General features: G+C 36.0%; 1 protein-coding gene across 1 annotated transcript in view; it reads right to left on the reverse strand.

The window, feature by feature from the left end:
- DNAJC1 (DnaJ heat shock protein family (Hsp40) member C1) overlaps positions 1–17,150 on the reverse strand; it is a 226,204-nt gene that overhangs the window by 20,283 nt on the left and 188,771 nt on the right. The window contains exon 9 of the mRNA XM_082742134.1: positions 8,987–9,106. Within this exon, the coding sequence (XP_082598260.1) occupies positions 8,987–9,106 (120 nt within the window). The remainder of the gene's footprint in view (positions 1–8,986; positions 9,107–17,150) is intronic.

Raw genomic sequence — 17,150 nt, forward strand, 5'->3', positions numbered from 1 at the left:
TTTTAGCTTTGTTGTTCTTTCTCAAGATTGTTTTGGCTGTGTCCTTTGTAGTCCCATACAAATATTAGGATTGATTTTCCTATTTCCGTAAATCAATAAAACTTTTATAATTAAAAGAGTGAGGTAGACCTAGTATATACTGATATGGGAAAATATTAAAGGCAACATATTCTTTTTCCTTAGATTCTTAAAAGTAGTTTTAAAAATCAAGGTAATATATGTTGTTATATTAATTATATATAATATATAATAATTATATATTAATAATACTTATATTAATATGTAATAGATAAATTAATATATAATAAATATATAAAAATAGCTTTTAAAAAAGCTTTAACAATATTATTTAAAAAATAGCTTTTAAAAAAAAGCAGTATACAACAAGGGCTTATGAAGAAAAGCAACACACCCTACATCCAGAGTCAGTAATTTCTGTTCATAGTTATGATAGTTATTGTTTACAGTGTATGTATAATTAAATAACATGCTTTTGGCATATTATATCCTGAGTTCAACCTCTTTTTCCAAACTCTTTCAATAACCCTTGGTCCAAACGACCATCATATTTTGCAGGAACAACTGAAACAGCATCTTACTTAGCCTGCCTTCCTGCTTGCATACTTTTCCTACCACAATGTCTTCTCCACAGAGCAGTCAGAATGACCCATTTAGATCTTGCACTCCTTTGCTCAAACATTTCCAGTGTTTTAACCATCTCACTCAGAGTAAAATCCACACTCTTTATTGTGGCCAACAAGGTTGTAGATAGCCTGGCTGTCCACTGCTTCTTGCCTCATCTTTTACAATCCCCTCCCACTCACTCTTTGACAGCCATATTGACCTTTATGCTAGACTCTGCACACCCCAAGCATGATCTTATCTCAGAGCTTTTGTAAATGCTGTTTCCTCTATGTGGAGCACTTTATCAGACAGCCTTGTTTCTTCCTTTGCTTTGTGTCCCTGCTTGAGAATTACCTGTTTGAGAGACTCCTCAGAACCCCATTTTTAATTGCAATTCCCTTCAGTCTCTAACCTCTTACTCTGCTTTCTTTCTTTCTTTTTCTTTTTTTTTTTTTTAAAGATTCAATTTATTTATTTGACAGAGACAGAGATCACAAGGAGGCAGAGAGGCAGGCAGAGAAAGGGGGGGAGGCAGGCTCCCCACTGAGCAGAGAGCCCGATGTAGGGCTCAATCCTAGGACCCCATGACGTGAGCCAGAAGACAGAGGCTTAACACACTGAACCACCCAGGCACCCCTGCTTTATTTTTCTTTATAGCACTTGTTGCTATTTACAATTTTCCTTTTACTCCATACAGCCAGGCTCTTTCCACTGTGTGCTTCTCCACCATCTTTAGGGCAACTGACTTTACCTGCATGGTTGTAACTTGGCTGCGGGCAAATTTGGTATTCCAGCTCCATGGAAGGGAAAAGGGAATAAGAGCTCCTATGAACACACATTATTTCAATTATGCTCCTCTGAAAAGAAATTAGTAACCTAGCCATGCAGAGCTTTGGGGGGACTTGGATAAACTGCTGCTGGGCAACTTGCCATAGTCTTCTACAGTTTGTTGATTTAAAAAATTGGAAAGCCATCTGTAAAAAACATAAAGTGTTTAAAATATGAAAAGCCATTTTGTAAGATCTTACAAATTATGATATGGTAAATGTTATTCCTGTAGAAATAAGCTGTGCCGTGGACACACTTCTTGTGCCCTCAGAGGAGAATGTTCTCAATGTCAAATTATTTTGCTGTATTATTCTACTGTCTAGCATACTTAAATTTGGACTATGCCTTTTTTGTATGGTTTTCTTCTATTGTTTATATAGAGTTTCTCATTGCCTTTTTTCATATATATACATTTTTTCAACTTTTCAGGCATACTATCTAGTCTATAAAATCTCCCTTTTTTCAAGGGTTGCTCTAACACAATCCTTTATTCTCCTACTTCAACGTGGATATATTGTACTTTCGTCCTATGGTATCACTGTGGGGTCTTGGGATTTCTGTTTATTAGATTGGATTCCATGTCTTTCTCTTTTTAAATGTGATTGTTTTGTTTGTTTGTTTTGCTAGAGTACAGTCTCTAGCAACTTTGTAAGAAAGACTGTGCATCCTTCCCTTATGTATTTACCATCACACTTGGGTTGCTCCAGATTCAGAACCATTTTTCCTCAGTGTGGTGAAGCCATTTGTCCCTTGTCTCCCTGAACCTAGTGTTGCTAATCAACCTGATGTCACTCTGATTGGTCTTATTGGGATGTCTCTTCTCCCTAGAAGGCTTAAAGATCATCTGTGTAGTCTCAGTGTTCATAAATTTTTTCAGGATCACTTCCATGTATCCTACTTGACTTTAGGAGGTTCTTACAAATTGGTCTCAGGCTTTTACAAATTGATCCCTGGAAAGCTTCATTTATATTATTTATTGAATAATATTCTTACACCTGTTTTCTCTCTTTCTTTCTCACTGGAAATTTTAATCAGATTTGGACCTCTTGGACTGATTACTTGTGTTTCTTATCTTTTCTATAATATTTTAAGATTTTTCAAAATTTTGCTCCATAGGTTTTCCTGATAACTTTCAGCCATTCTACTTCATTTATTTGGATACTTATTTTTGTTCAGATTCTTTTTTCACAGCATCCTTTCCTTTTTCCTCTGTTTTATGAATGTAATACTGTTTTGACTCTATAGATGCTAGAAGGCTGGCATAATAAAACAGTTCTAGAAGGTTGGTATAACCCTATCAAAAGATATCCTATTAACAAAACACCAAAAATTCTACAATATTCTTATATATAAATGCAAGAATTTGAAATAAATAAATCCAGCTGTTTATTAAAGAATAGTAATATATGGCCAAGTTTATTTTATCTTGAAAACACAAAGAAGAGGCCTTGATAATATATCCATCTGTATTAGGTCATATGAGAAAAATTGTATGATTATGTTGATATATGTTAAATATAAACCCCACTGTTAAAATTTCATATCTATCCCTGAGCACAACTGTAATGAATCAGAGTTGGAAAAGCTGAAGTAAATTTCTGTAGCATAGTAATCTATGTCTTATTATCAATGACTAATATTAAAATCAATGGCCAAACATTAGGTTTTCTTATTATAATGTTGCACAAAAAAGTCTGCACTAATCACTATTACTATAATACACTATTCCTCTGGAATAGCTAGGTAATACAATAAGATATAGGGGCATGCGGCTGGCTCAGTCGGTAGAGCATGTGACTCTTGATCTCAGGGTTGTGAGTTTGAGCCCTATGCTGGGGGTAGAGATTACTAAAAATAAATAAACTGAAAATAAAGGGAAAGATATAAAGAAAGTGGCAAAGTATTTGCAGGTGATAGGTCTGTCCTAAAATTCTAATGAATTAACACAAACTTTATTTGAAATAAGACCAAAATGTAAGGAGGCAAGTTGCAAAAATCAGTGCTATATTTGACAGACAATGATGAAAACCCAAAAATAACATTCAGTGTTTGTGAGATTATGAGGAAGTGACCTCTCTTGTATACTACTAATGGCACTGTTTATTGTTATAACCTCTCTGGGGGCCAATTTTAGAGCCATCAAAAGTTCTAAAACAACCATATTCTTGAACCAAGCAGTTCTACTTCTAGGAATACAAGCTAAGAAAAAAAAGTGGAAAGATGGATGAAGAAAAGAAAGATAATCCAGTAAAATAGCAAAAAAAGGAAGCAATTTAAATGACAATCCTTAGGACATGCCTTAATTATATCAAGACAACATAAAATATTCTGTAAGTGTTTAGAAAAATGAAGCGGCTCTCACTGTTGTGAAGAGTAGCTCCTTTTGTGAAGTGAAAAGGACAGGGCACTGATTAATACTGTTAAAATAATGTATACTTATGCCTATAGAGGAAGACTAAAGTCTAGTCCACATTTTGTCTATGTGACAAAATGTTTATAGAAATAATGTTTTATTATGGCTGATGAGAAACAAATTTTTACTTGAGTGTATTTTTAAAAGTTTCTTTTTTCTATGAACATAGTTTTACCAAGAAAGGCCTAATAACAAAACGTCTCTAGACACATTTAAAGTGTCTTTCATACACACAGCAGTAAAACAGCATTAAGTAGTGATAGGAACATAGTAGATGAGGAACCAAAATAACTAGTATTATCCCAACTCTGCTAGTAGTTGTGTCACCCTGAATAAACATCTCAGCAACAGTGTACTCAACTGTAAAATGGCTACCTATCTGTCTCACCATGCTGTCGTGAAGATTGAGCAAAATAATGTGTTATTTAAATGGTTTGAAAAATATAAAATACAATGAAAATGAATAATGGAATAATCAATATTATCACTTAAAACAGTTAAAAATGTTGGTTTGATCTCCTGATTTTTGCAATGTGGAGACCGAAATGATGACATGGAATTCAGACCTATAAACCTTTGCCCCAGAAGTCAGATCATAGCAAAATTCTAACAAAGTCAATAGACAGATTAAGCAATTAATTATGTAATTTTTCTCTGATGGATACCAAACAGTGCTAATACTGCCTCATCTTTCCTTTAAAGAGGCAATCAAGTTGCCTGAAATTCTCACTCTGATCATTCATATACTTGGGATAAGAACCTAAAGGCTCCTAATAAAATACAGGGGAGAGAGAGAAGGAGGGAGAGAGAAACAGATTTGGGGAACACATTTTTAAAATCATTTATTAATATTACTTTGAAAATTGGTTATTAGATTAGCCAGTGACTCAGCTAGCAAGAAGAACGGGATAAAGGACGTATTCCTTTCTAAAATGTAAATAATCTTTAAAGACCTTGAGGTTGAGGAAGTGAAGGAGGAGAGGAAGGACCAGATGTGATGTCAGGCTCCGACCAAGGAAAGTGCCGTAGCAGGAATCCTGGCCGCGAGAATAGTGAGACGGTCCTTGTTATCTTTACAACTCATGTAGGTCTAGTCTAACTATAAAAGTAATAGCAGTAATATACTCACCAAAATAATTACTGTATATTTAATTCACTGATAAAGCATAAAGCTTATCTGCTATTGAATAAAATCTCTATTTACATATTTTTGGAACAACTACCATAATCTATACATTCCCCCAGAGTTTCTCCTCTCTAGCTGTAGTTATATCAAATACAATTGGGAATTTTATGATTTTTCCTCCTCTTTTTCATTGGCACATGGGGATGCTTATCTAACTATACAACTTTTACCTCTCACTGTGGCACTAATCTAATTATAAAAGTCTTTTTAAATCTATTCACCTGTCTTTTGTTTTGCTGCCTATTTGGGCCTTTTCTAAGCAGGCAGAAAATCTCCAATCAGTCAGTTATCACAACCAGAATGCGCGAGATTAGTGACCAGGAGAGAAGCAGCATCAGTTTACATCCTTTCAGGCAAGAGAATGATATTACTTCACAAGCGAGAAATCTGAGGCTCCCTGACCTTAATTTAGAAAACCTGCAGTTAATAATCACGTTGAAGTTGGTTTTCCATGCCAGTTTTTGTTTCCTTTGTTGTTTTTACAATTTCAGTGTCCTTTGTGGTTACCAAAATTATTTGCTGGAAGGCACATATTAACATTTAAAATACTTACTCTATAATAAAATAGGTCTTGTAGTTTTGATATATCTGAGCTAAAATATACTTTGAATTTTTTACAATGGCAATCACATTGCTTGTATTTTATCCAGAGTAGAATTTAGCAACTTGTTGATTGCGACCATTAATTCACTGAAAACTCCTTTTTAAAATGAGGAATAAAATGGGTTTTTCATTGTAATCTGTCAACCCAAATACGGGACATACTCTAGCTGCTCCCTGCAAAAGGTCAATTGTTTCTTGAAGGAAATAGAACTAAACCTGAAGTTAGAAAGTTAGCAAACCAAAAAAAACAAAACAAAACAAAAAAAGGTTCAAGGAACAGATGTGCAGACCAGGGAGAATTGGTACTGATTATGTCAGGAAGCAGAGGTTCTGATGACAGCAAACTGAATTTGTTTTTTCGCCATAATTAAATACTTAATGAAAACAAATCTCATTAATGCCATAAGCCAAAAAGAAGTATAAGTGATCTAAAGTGATCTTAACATTTTACTAAAGGAACTTATTAGCTGAACCCACTTCAGCTGCTTCGATGTACTTCATTGTGTGTTCACTTCATTGTGTGTTACCTGAGTCTACAGACACCTGCTCTCTTGATTGAGAGTGATTTGTGTGTGCCTGCACATGTGTGTGGGGTTACTGAAATGAAACGTGTAGTCCAGCTAGGATGTGATGCCGACAGAATGAAAATACAGAGTACATGCTGTACATAGAAGAAAAGTCACAAGTGCATTTCTTGGTGCCAAAGAAGTTTAGGTTCAAGGTATTTTAGGTACCTTATTATGAAAATAGAATATTTGGAAGAAAAAAAATCCCAAAAAGTCATGTTTGCTACTTCCATGGTAAGAAGAAAATATATCTAGTGCAGACATGGATTCAGTTTCCTTTGGCTAAGCCTAGAAGAAAAACAACTGAAACATATGGGATGCATTTGCAAAAATTTGAAAAGATATCTTTGCCTATACCAAGACTGCACTAAGACTACTGAACAATATATAGGTTTTCTAGATCTCTGATACTAACTAGCCATTCTCAAGGCTGTGTTGGTTACACCATGTCTATTCTTGGCATAGAAACTTTCATCTCTCTTCTTAAAAATACAGATAAAAATTTACCAGATTTTAACAACTTAATTTAAAATATTGCTTCTATTCTGTTTTCTGTCTTTGACATTATTAACTATGAGGTCTCATAGAAATGTTATTTAAAAAGTTATTTAGGGCGCCTGGGTGGCTCAGTGGGTTAAGCCGCTGCCTTCGGCTCAGGTCATGATCTCAGGGTCCTGGGATCGAGTCCCACATCGGGCTCTCTGCTCAGCAGGGAGCCTGCCTCCCTCTCTCTCTCTATGCCTGCCTCTCTGCCTCCTTGTGATCTCTGCCTGTCAAATAAATAAATAAAATCTTAAAAAAAAAAAAAAAAAAAAAAAAATAAAAAGTTATTTAAAAGTTAAGTGTTATTTAAAAAGTCATTTAAAAGTTAAAGTCTGGGTGGCTCGGTCATTGATCGTCTGCCTTCAGCTGAGATCATGATCCCAGGGTCCTGGGATTGAGCCCCGCACTGGGCTCTCTGCTCAGTGGGAGGCATGCTTTTCCCTCTCCCTCTCCCACTCCAACTGCTTGTGTTCCCTCTCTCACTGTGTATCTCTCTGTCAAATAAATATATAAAATAAGAATTAAAAAAAAAAAAGTTAAAGGCAGTGCTGCCTTCAAAGGAGACACTAAATGAACTATTTTTTTTCCCAGTAAAACTAAAAGTCTTAGGGCCCTTTAAACCAGTTCGTTTTATGACTTTCTAAAAATTATTTCAGTAATTTTTGTTAATCATATAGTAACAGTAGTATAGTTGGAGGGTCATAGTACTTAAAACATCAATAACCATGGAATATCCTTAATTTGGTCAGATATTTAAGGATAAGCCATTATTAATTTATCTTTTATGAGCAACCTAAAAACAAGGTTATAAAACGCACATCCCAATAACATTCTTAGCAGAAGAAAAGGTATCCTTATGGTTTGTCTCCAGTCATCTAAATAATGGATCTCCTCATGAAACAGAAAAAAAAAAAAAGGTTAGAATATACAAAGCTTTTTTTCACATGAGACTTTAACTCTGAAGCCAAAATGATGCAAAAATCATATAAAAATTCAGAAAGTAGTCTTTTAAATGTGATCTTTAAAAGACTTATTTGATAGTAAAAACATCTCTATTATTTAAAATTCTCAAAGCAGTTCCTATCCGAAAAAAAATTGACAATAATATTTTGTAAGTTTGCTTATAAATTAAAATGGAAGTTTATTATGAAAAAAACCTAGCATTTATGTAACAAGCTGGATGTTTTTGTCGGGGTGGTTGAGCTAGTCATTTCGTAGGGTTTTAAAATTGTTCATTATCAAAAATGACTCAAGGGTATACTAACAGAATTGAAGAGGTCATTTGAATCTTTTGCTTTCAGTAATCCCTGAAATATTTTAGGTGTACAGGATTTACTTAAATTCAGTAAATAACTGACTTATTTAGTAAAGAATATTTACTATCAGTTATGAAAATAAGGCTCATATTGATAAAAATAAAGATTTCTTTGAATTTCAAGTAAACATTTACTATTTAGCACATGTCAGATACTGTGGTAGATGCTTTTATAAGGTTCTCTGCCTTAAATTTCCTGAATAAAGTGTGAAATCAAAAACTTTTCAGGTAAATACTTAGTCTTTTAAATGTTAGATATAGCCAGTTATATATATATATATATATATTCATTATATTCAACATATATATATTCATTCACACACAGATATATATAATAAAAATTATATATTTTTATTATATATATTATTTTATTTTTATTATATATATTATATATCGATATATATTGTTCACATATATTACTTTTTTTGGTTAAACAACTTGTCAAAATGGATGGTAGTTACCATTCTTGAAATAAAAAGATATATGTAAGAACCCCGCTGATTTAATTAATGCAAACCACCTGATTAAATACCTATAGCAATCTGTACTTCAACGTTAAAAAGATCCAGCTGAAATAGAACTTCTCTAATTCTGATCAGTCTAAGAACTATTTTCTCCACAGATAAAGGGGTCACTTTAAACACAAAAACCAGCACTGTTTTCTGTGATTAGGTTACTGTAGCTTAAGTCTCTCAACACTAGAATTCCTCACACAGCTGTTAATTGTGGACCAGGGGACTGGCTGACATCTGCTTCTTGCTTATTTCATTAATGGTTCACTTCCAGGTCCTAAAAGAATTGTAGCCTTTCTCCAAAGAGAATGTCGGATGCATCTATGTCTGTCTTCTACATAGTTGGCTTGTTCTGGTTTGTCACTCTCCATACAATGCAAATCTGAGTAAACTCACATCTGTCACCGATCGACCCAATTCGTGGGCAATCTTTTCCCATCGACCTGGGGTCCCTCCTGGGAACTTAACCATACTTCTTGTCAGCTGGCTGAGGTCCTCTTCTGTCCATTCAGGTGCCTGCAAAAATTACAGAAAAAAGTAATTTTAGAGAATGTTCGCTGTAACATTTAAAAAGCCTGTGAAACAAACTGGGCAATTTGCTTACTACAAAACCAATACTATTAACATGTATCCAATAGTTTAGCTAAAGCTTTGAGCTGCATATTTAACATAAGAATGCAAAGCTCCAGCAGCCTTTTAAATTTTCCTATGTATACCAAATAAGAAAGCAGAAATATTGTGAGACCAGGCTTTTGAAGACCAAAAAAAAAAAAAAAAAAAGTTCAGTTTTGCATTAAGTGAGGAACCACTCTCAAAGCCTATGAAATACATTGTGTGTCACCCTGCTCTCACAGATGCCTCCTATAAGGTTACTATAAAAGGTCTCCAAAGTTTTAAGAGAAATTATACCTAACGTAAACAAAACACCTTACAAGTAAAAATGAAAATGTAAACAAGTAAATGTACTGCTTTAGAATCAGAACTGAAACATAGATAGTTTTTGTTCATTCTGTAATAAGACTTAACTCTAAAAATCGTGTATTTTCAAGAGGTTTAACTTATCAAATGTTAGCACTTTATAAAACTTAGAACAGAAAATTAGAAGTACCTACAACCAAGACTTAAAATATCAAGTCCATGCAAAGCAACACTTCATTTTTGAGAAGGTAAATAGCCCCTAAAAATTTATCTAATTGTGAAACTGAATGAAAAAAAAAATACCTTCAAGATTATGAAATCTTTTTTGCAAAAGCAAAAATTCTAAGAGCAAGCATATTCTCTGCATTTTATTCAGTACTACTTGGTCAAACCCAAAGCTGAGCAAACAAACCCCCCCAAAACAACACCCCCCCATTATTTAATAACAAATAACCATGTTACAATAACTCTACATTAGATTGTAGCACTAAACTACTCCCTACCAGAGGCAGCAACCACTGTGGTATTAAACAATACTACTCCAGGAGTCAGCAGAGAAATGGAGGAAGCCCACCTTATTTTCTTTAATTAAAAAAGAAAAAAAGAAAGAAGGAAACCTTTGAGACAAATACCTTTTCTAATCACCATTTCCGATAATGAACAGGCATACATCAGGCTGTTTGCATTACAGAACCATCAGCACAGAACAACAGTCAGAGGTGAGTGACCCCAGGGACTATCTCCACAGCTACAGCAAAGCTTCTCCCTGACACTAATCCTCCCTGTCATTCTCCCACTGTGCTCTAACCACACTGACATCCGCCTGCCTCACTGCAAGCTTAACGGGGCCCTTCCTGACTTTTTACTGTCTCCCCCAATCAATGGTTCAAGCGTGCTCTTTTCACCATGTCCAAATGGCAGCTTCACTCATAATCAAAGTGCACTGCCCCTGTTAAAGGGCTTTCCGAAAGGCTCTCCCATTTGCATTCATTTGCAAAGCAAACTACTTTTATTCACTTTGTTCTGCTATCAAGAATGTTCCCTGAAGCAGATAAATTGGCATAAATACAACCTGCCACTTAAGAGTCAGTAAATAATAGCCAATAGTAGGGAGGATTTTATCAATCATTCTATTTTGTATCCACTAAAAGCTGAAAGCCTCAAACATATTCATCAGTACAGCCGGTACCATACATGCATAAATTCAGTTCTATAAAAAGGTAGTCTCCATAGGGTATGGTCAGAATTTCTTTGATATTTAATGAATATCAGAAGTCTAATGCTCCATATCCAATAATTTGAAAATTTACACTGAAGGTTTTTTCTTTTTGCTTGTTTGTTTTAACTTTATTTAGGGGGAAAATATTATATGGACATTAGTGGGACATGAGTGGATTTCCAAGGAAATATTTTCATTTCTAAAAAAAACTGAAACTTTAATAATTACACCAACTGATTTCAGAAATGCCCAAAGAGTTAATAAGAGTTTAAGTTTATGGTAAAAGTCATACCAGGAATCATGAGGTTGACATTGCACAGAGATATAGTATCCAAACTATATTGTGTAACAATGCAAATTCACATTAAATCAAGTCATCTTACCTCTGTATTAATCATACAAAATTTTTAAGCAAAAAGTTGTCTAAAATATCAATACTGTAGCCATGTGTCACATAGTAAACTAATTCTTTTCAATAATTCCTATTTTTAATCCACTGGCTTTCCAAATATGCTGCAGACATGAATAATGGACATTAAAAATCAATCAGATTTTAATTCTTTGTTAATGAATCTTAAAGTACAGTGCCACTTTTTTTCTGGGAAGGAAAAATTTTAAGTATCTGGACTGACATTCTAAAAAATCATCTATTGCTATGACAATCTTTCCTTTTAGTTTCATAGTTATTTCATGGCTGTGCTTTTTCATTATTAATATTAAAAAAAAAACTGGATCGATAATAACTAGGCCCATAATCTGAAATCTTTGAAAGAATCCTTTTAGCAATTCATTATTCTCTCTCCTACAGCTGTAAGGCACTTTGGTGAATGTGTGATTCCTCAGCAATAGTTAGTTGTGTCTTTAGAAGCAACAGAGCCTACTGTGATCCAGCTACTACAGCAGCCATGAGGGTGGCCATGGTGTGAATGTATTCTCCTTGTTCTAATCTGGAGCCAACTGTAGCTGTGAAAGTCAAATGAATGCATAAGCATACTGCTTTGCCACTTAAAACCATGTGTGTCCAATATTACTGAGACACTGGGCCAAAAATTCATCTCTACAGTAAAGTAATGGAAGACACCACATGGTGTGGGGACAGCTGTTGTGACTACACAAGCATTCCAATTTTGCATCAGAAAAGCCCCGCTCTGGGAATAAATCTCCATACTGAATAAAAAATAAGTAAGTTTTCAAATTATTCAATATTTTTATGTAATGACCTCAAAATATATCTACTAAAGTAAGAGCTGATATGAAAATTTAAATTGTATCCCCAAATAGTATCCCTTTGGGATAGATTTTTATCATAAAACCACATATGTTCAAAGATTTGATGTCTTTGAAAATCCTCACTATTCTTGGGGGAGAGGAGTTGGAAGCTGTACGAGAAAGCGCACTCTATTTTTTGAGTAATCTATACATACCTTCCCCCTCCCAGCTGTAGACCACAAAATGTTAATTACTAAGTATCATGCAATTTATGAGGTACTGAAAACTTATGGCCAATTTAGAAGAAATTTTATATGTATTTATATTTTCTTTAAAGAGAAAAGGTCCATTTCTATCTGATAGATATTGAAACTCCCTAATGAATATTTCTATTGAAATGACCTACTAATGATTATTATTTTATATAATTACAAAAGTTACAATTTTGGATTCAACAATGTTTAGTAGATTCAGCTCAACTCAAATTCTTAGACATTTATTTAAGAAATAATGTCCTTGCAAAAGAGCATCGCCACTTAAAGTATCAGATATATCAGATATATCTGATAATGGATACCGAATAATGCGAATGGTATATCTAATAATCTGCTACCTTCCAAATCCATGCTCTATACTGACTTCGTGTTTCAGGATGCATATTTGATGTTCACCTCTACAGTTTTCCTTTCCAATTTAAAAACCGAGCAGTTAGGTACCCTTGACTATTTATATGAATAAATTGTATGTAAAGACAACCAAACAAAATAATTTTAAAAAATCACTTCAAATGTCTTTTCACTCTTAAGAGGAGAAACTCTTCTTTAAAGAATTTCTTGGAACTTCCCCCAAACTGTTGTTCCAAGGTTGTGACCCTTCAGCAGCAATCACTTCATGTTGTGCCCAGAAATGTCTCCTCATCTATGAGTTAGCTATCTTCCCAAAAAGGGAGGTCTACCTTTGGACCAGTGACCCTAAAGTGTGGCCGTGGGCTGGTGCCAATCTGCCAACAGTTTGTTACCCATCTGTGACAAAGTAAATCCATAAACTTGAAGTAAGGGTTAGAGCCAGCAAATTAAAACTGCCATAACAACCAAAAATGCTTCTTCTTCTTTTTTTTTTAAATTAACATAAAATGTATTATTTGCTCCAGGGGTACAGGTCTGTGAATTGTCAGGCTCACACACTTCACAGCACTCACCATAGCACATACCCTCCTCAATGTCCATTATGCAACCACCCTCTCCACACTTCCCTACCCTCTGCAACCTCAATTTGTTTTGTGAGATTAAGAATCTCTTAGGGTTTATCTCCCTCCCGATCCCATCTTGTTTCATTTTTTCTTTCCCTATCCCCGCAACTCTGCCTCTCAAATTCCTCATATCAGGGAGATCGTATGATAATTGTAATGGAATACTATGCAGCCAACAAAAGAAATTAAATTTCTTTCTTTTTTTTTTTTTTCAACGATGTGGGTGGAACTAGAGAGATTATGGAACTAGAGGTATGTTGAGTGAAATAAGTCAACTTAAACAAAATATAAGCCAGTAAAATGTCAAACTACCATGACGGATCACATTAAGTGTGAGCTGCATTCTTCTTTGGCACAATAGGACTATAGATTGGTCAGCAACAGATGGAAATGAAAATGTTCTAAACTGGGTGCCTGGGTGGCTCAGTGGGTTGGGTGACTGACTCTGGATTTTGGCTTAGGTCATGATCTCATGGGTTGGGAGATGGAGCCCCACATTGGGCTCCATGCTCAGTGGGGAGTCTGCTTGAGATTTTTTCCCCCCTCCCTTTCCCCCTCCTCCCAACTCGTATGCTCTTTAAGCCCTCCACCCCCAAAACTAAAAATATTTTAAATCTGGTTCTTTACTAAAGATAGCTTAGAAACTTTGGTCAAGACAATGCATGTAGTTCAAATTCCTCTTTACTTCCTCTCTGGGGAGCAACAGTAAATAAACCCCCCTGGAGAAACGGACACAAGTATGTTTGATCCAGTCTTTTAAAAAATATTTTATGTCACTAAGTGTTGTGGTGATTTGATACACAGTAAAATACAATACAGCAGAATTACTCTGAGATAGGAAAGAGAAAATTGTAATAGGCTTCACGTGGAAGATGTCTAGGATGCTCTGAGCCATAATGGGATGACTAGGGTGGCTTCAGCAAAGTGGGGCAGGGAGAGGAGATGTGGCCAGAAAGGTAAGAAGGTAAAATCACATAAGGACTTTGAGGCCACTGCAAGGATGCTGGCCCCTTTATTCTGCATGACAGAAAAAGCTACTGGAGGGATTTTATTTTATTTTATTTTATTTTATTTTATTTTTTAAGATTTATGTATTAGAGAGTGAGCTCAAGCATGGCATGGGCGGGGGGAAAGAGAGAATCAGAGGGAGAGAAATTCAAGCAGATTCCCCACTGAGCAGGGAGTCCAATGTGGGGATTTTTTTTTTTTTAAGATTTTATTTATTTACTAGAGAGAGAGCGCATGAGAGGGGTGTGGATCAGAGGGAAAAGCAGATTCCCTGCTGAGCAGGGTCCCCATGCATGACTTAATCCCGGGACTCCAGGATCAGGACCTGAGCTGAAGGCAGTCACTTAACCAACTGAGCCACCCAGGCACCCCCGATGTGGGGATTTGATCCCACAATCCTGAGATCATGACCTGAGCCACAGGCAGATGTCAGGTGTCTGAGCCACCCAGGTGTCCCTGGAGGGACTTTTTTTTAATTGAAGTATAATTACACACAACATTACATTACACACATTACAATAGTTTTAGATGTACAACACAATGATTCGATATTTATATATATAGTTGACCCTTGCTTGAACAACATGGGTTTGAATTGCATGGGTCCACCTACACACAAGTTTTCTTTTCTTTTTTTTAAGTAAATACAGCACTGTAAATGATTTTAGTAACATTTGTTTTCTAGCTTACTTTATTGTAAGAATATATAATACATACAAAATATGTGTTTTTTAAAAACTTTTAAAATTTATTTTATTTTATTTTTTAAAAGATTTTACTTATTGACACAGAGAGAGATCAGAAGTAGGCAGAGAGGCAGGCAGAGAGGGGAGGAAGCAGGCTCCCCACCCAGCAGAGAGCCAGGATCCCAGGATCCTGAGATCATGACCTGGGCCGAAGGTAGAGGCTTAACCCACTGAGCCACCCAGGTGACCCTAAAATTTATTTATTGACAGCAAGAAAGAGCATAAGCAAAGGGAGTGGTGGGAGAGGGAGAAGCAGGCTCCCTGCTGAGCAAAGAGCCCAACGTGGGGCTCAATCCCCGGACTCTAGAACCACGACCTGAGTTGAAGGTGGACACCCAACTTACTGAGCCACTAAGGCACGCCTAAAATATGTGTTAATTGACTTATATTATCAGGCTTCTGGGCAATCATAGGCTATTAGTAATTTTGGGGGAGTCAAAAGTTACAAGGTTTTCAACTGAGCACAATATGTGCAGGTGGACTGGCACCCCAACCCCCATGCTGTTCAAAAGTCAACTGTATTAAGAAATGATAACATGTTAACATGTCACCATTTATAGTGATAGAATTTTGTTTTCTTGTGATGAGAACTTTAATAAAATTATTTAAATTCTATTTAACATGCTGTGCAACACTGATTTCAGGAGTAGAATTCAGTGATTCATCACTTAAATGCAACACCCAATGCTCATCACAAGTGCCTGCTTTAATACTCCTCCCCCATCTAGCCCATCCCCCACTCACCTCCCTCCATCACCTCTCAGTTTGTTTTCCATCCTTAAGAGTCTCTTAGGGTTTGTTTCCCTTTTTCCCCCTCCCACATGGTCATCTGTTTTGCTTCTTAAATTCCATGTATAAGTGACATCATTTGATATTTGTCTTTCTCTGACTTATTTCACTTAGCATAATATACGCTAGCTCCATGCACTTCCTTGCAAATGGTTAAGATTTCATTCTTTTTGATGGCTGAGTAAAAGGCCATTGTGTGTGTATATGTACATACACACACATACACACCCCTTTTTTAAAGAAATTATTTATTTTTTAAAGGATTTTATTTATTTATTTGTCAGAGTGAGCACAGGCAGACAGAGGGAGAAGCAGGCTCCCTGCTGAGCAAGGAACCCGATGTGGGACTCAGTCCCAGGATGCTGGGATCATGACCTGAGCTGAAGGCAGCCGCTTAACCAACTGAGCCACCAAGGTGTCCCTAAAGAAATTTTTAAAAAGATTGTATTTATTTTAAGAGAGACTGAGTGATAGAGTACAGTGGGAGAGGGAGAAGCAGACTCCAAGCTGAGCAGGGAGCCCAACTCAGGGCTCCATCCCAGGACCTTGGAATCATCACCTGAGCTGAAGATGGATGCTTAACCAATTGAACCACCCAGGTGCCCCAATATACCACATCTTATTTTTTTTCCCCGCTTTTTTTTCTTTTTTAAAGATTTTATTTATTTGTCAGAGTGAGCACAAGCAGGGGGAGCAGTAGGCAGAGGGAGAAGCAGGCTCCCAGCTGAGCAAGGAGCCTGATGCAGGACTCGATCCCAGGACCCTGGGATCATGAACCCAGCAGAAGGCAGATGCTCAACCGACTGAGCCACCAAAACATCCCCATACTACATCTTCTTACGGACATTGGGGCTCTCTCCAAAGTTTGGCTATTGTTGATAATGCTGCTATAAACACTGACGTGCATGTACCCATTTAAATTAGTATGTTTGTGTCCTTTGGGTAAATATCTAATAGTGAGTAAAATTGCCAGATTGTAGGGTAGCTCTATTTTTAACTTTTTGAGGAATCTCCACTGTTATCCAGAGTGGCAGCAATCAGTTCCCATTCTCACCAACAGTGCGAGAGGGCTCCCCTTTGTCCACATCCTCGCTAATACCTGTTGGCTTTCGTGTTGTTAATCTTACCCATTCTGACAGGTTTGAGGTGGTATCTGATGAGAACTTTTAAGATTTACTCTTAGCAACTTTCAAATATGCAATACAGTATTAACTACAGTTGTCATGCTATAGATTATATCCCACGACTTATTTCGTAACTAGAAGTTTGTACCTTTTGAACTCCTTCATCCATTTCACCTACTCCCTACCCTCCCCTTCTGGCAACTACCAATCTGTTCTCTGTATCTATGAGCATGGTTTTTGTTCGTTTGTTTTTGGATTCCAGTATGAGATCATATGGTATTTGCCTTACTCTGACTTA

This window comes from Mustela nivalis, assembly GCF_964662115.1.
Source record: "Mustela nivalis genome assembly, chromosome: 7".
Classification (NCBI taxonomy): Eukaryota; Metazoa; Chordata; class Mammalia; order Carnivora; family Mustelidae; genus Mustela; species Mustela nivalis.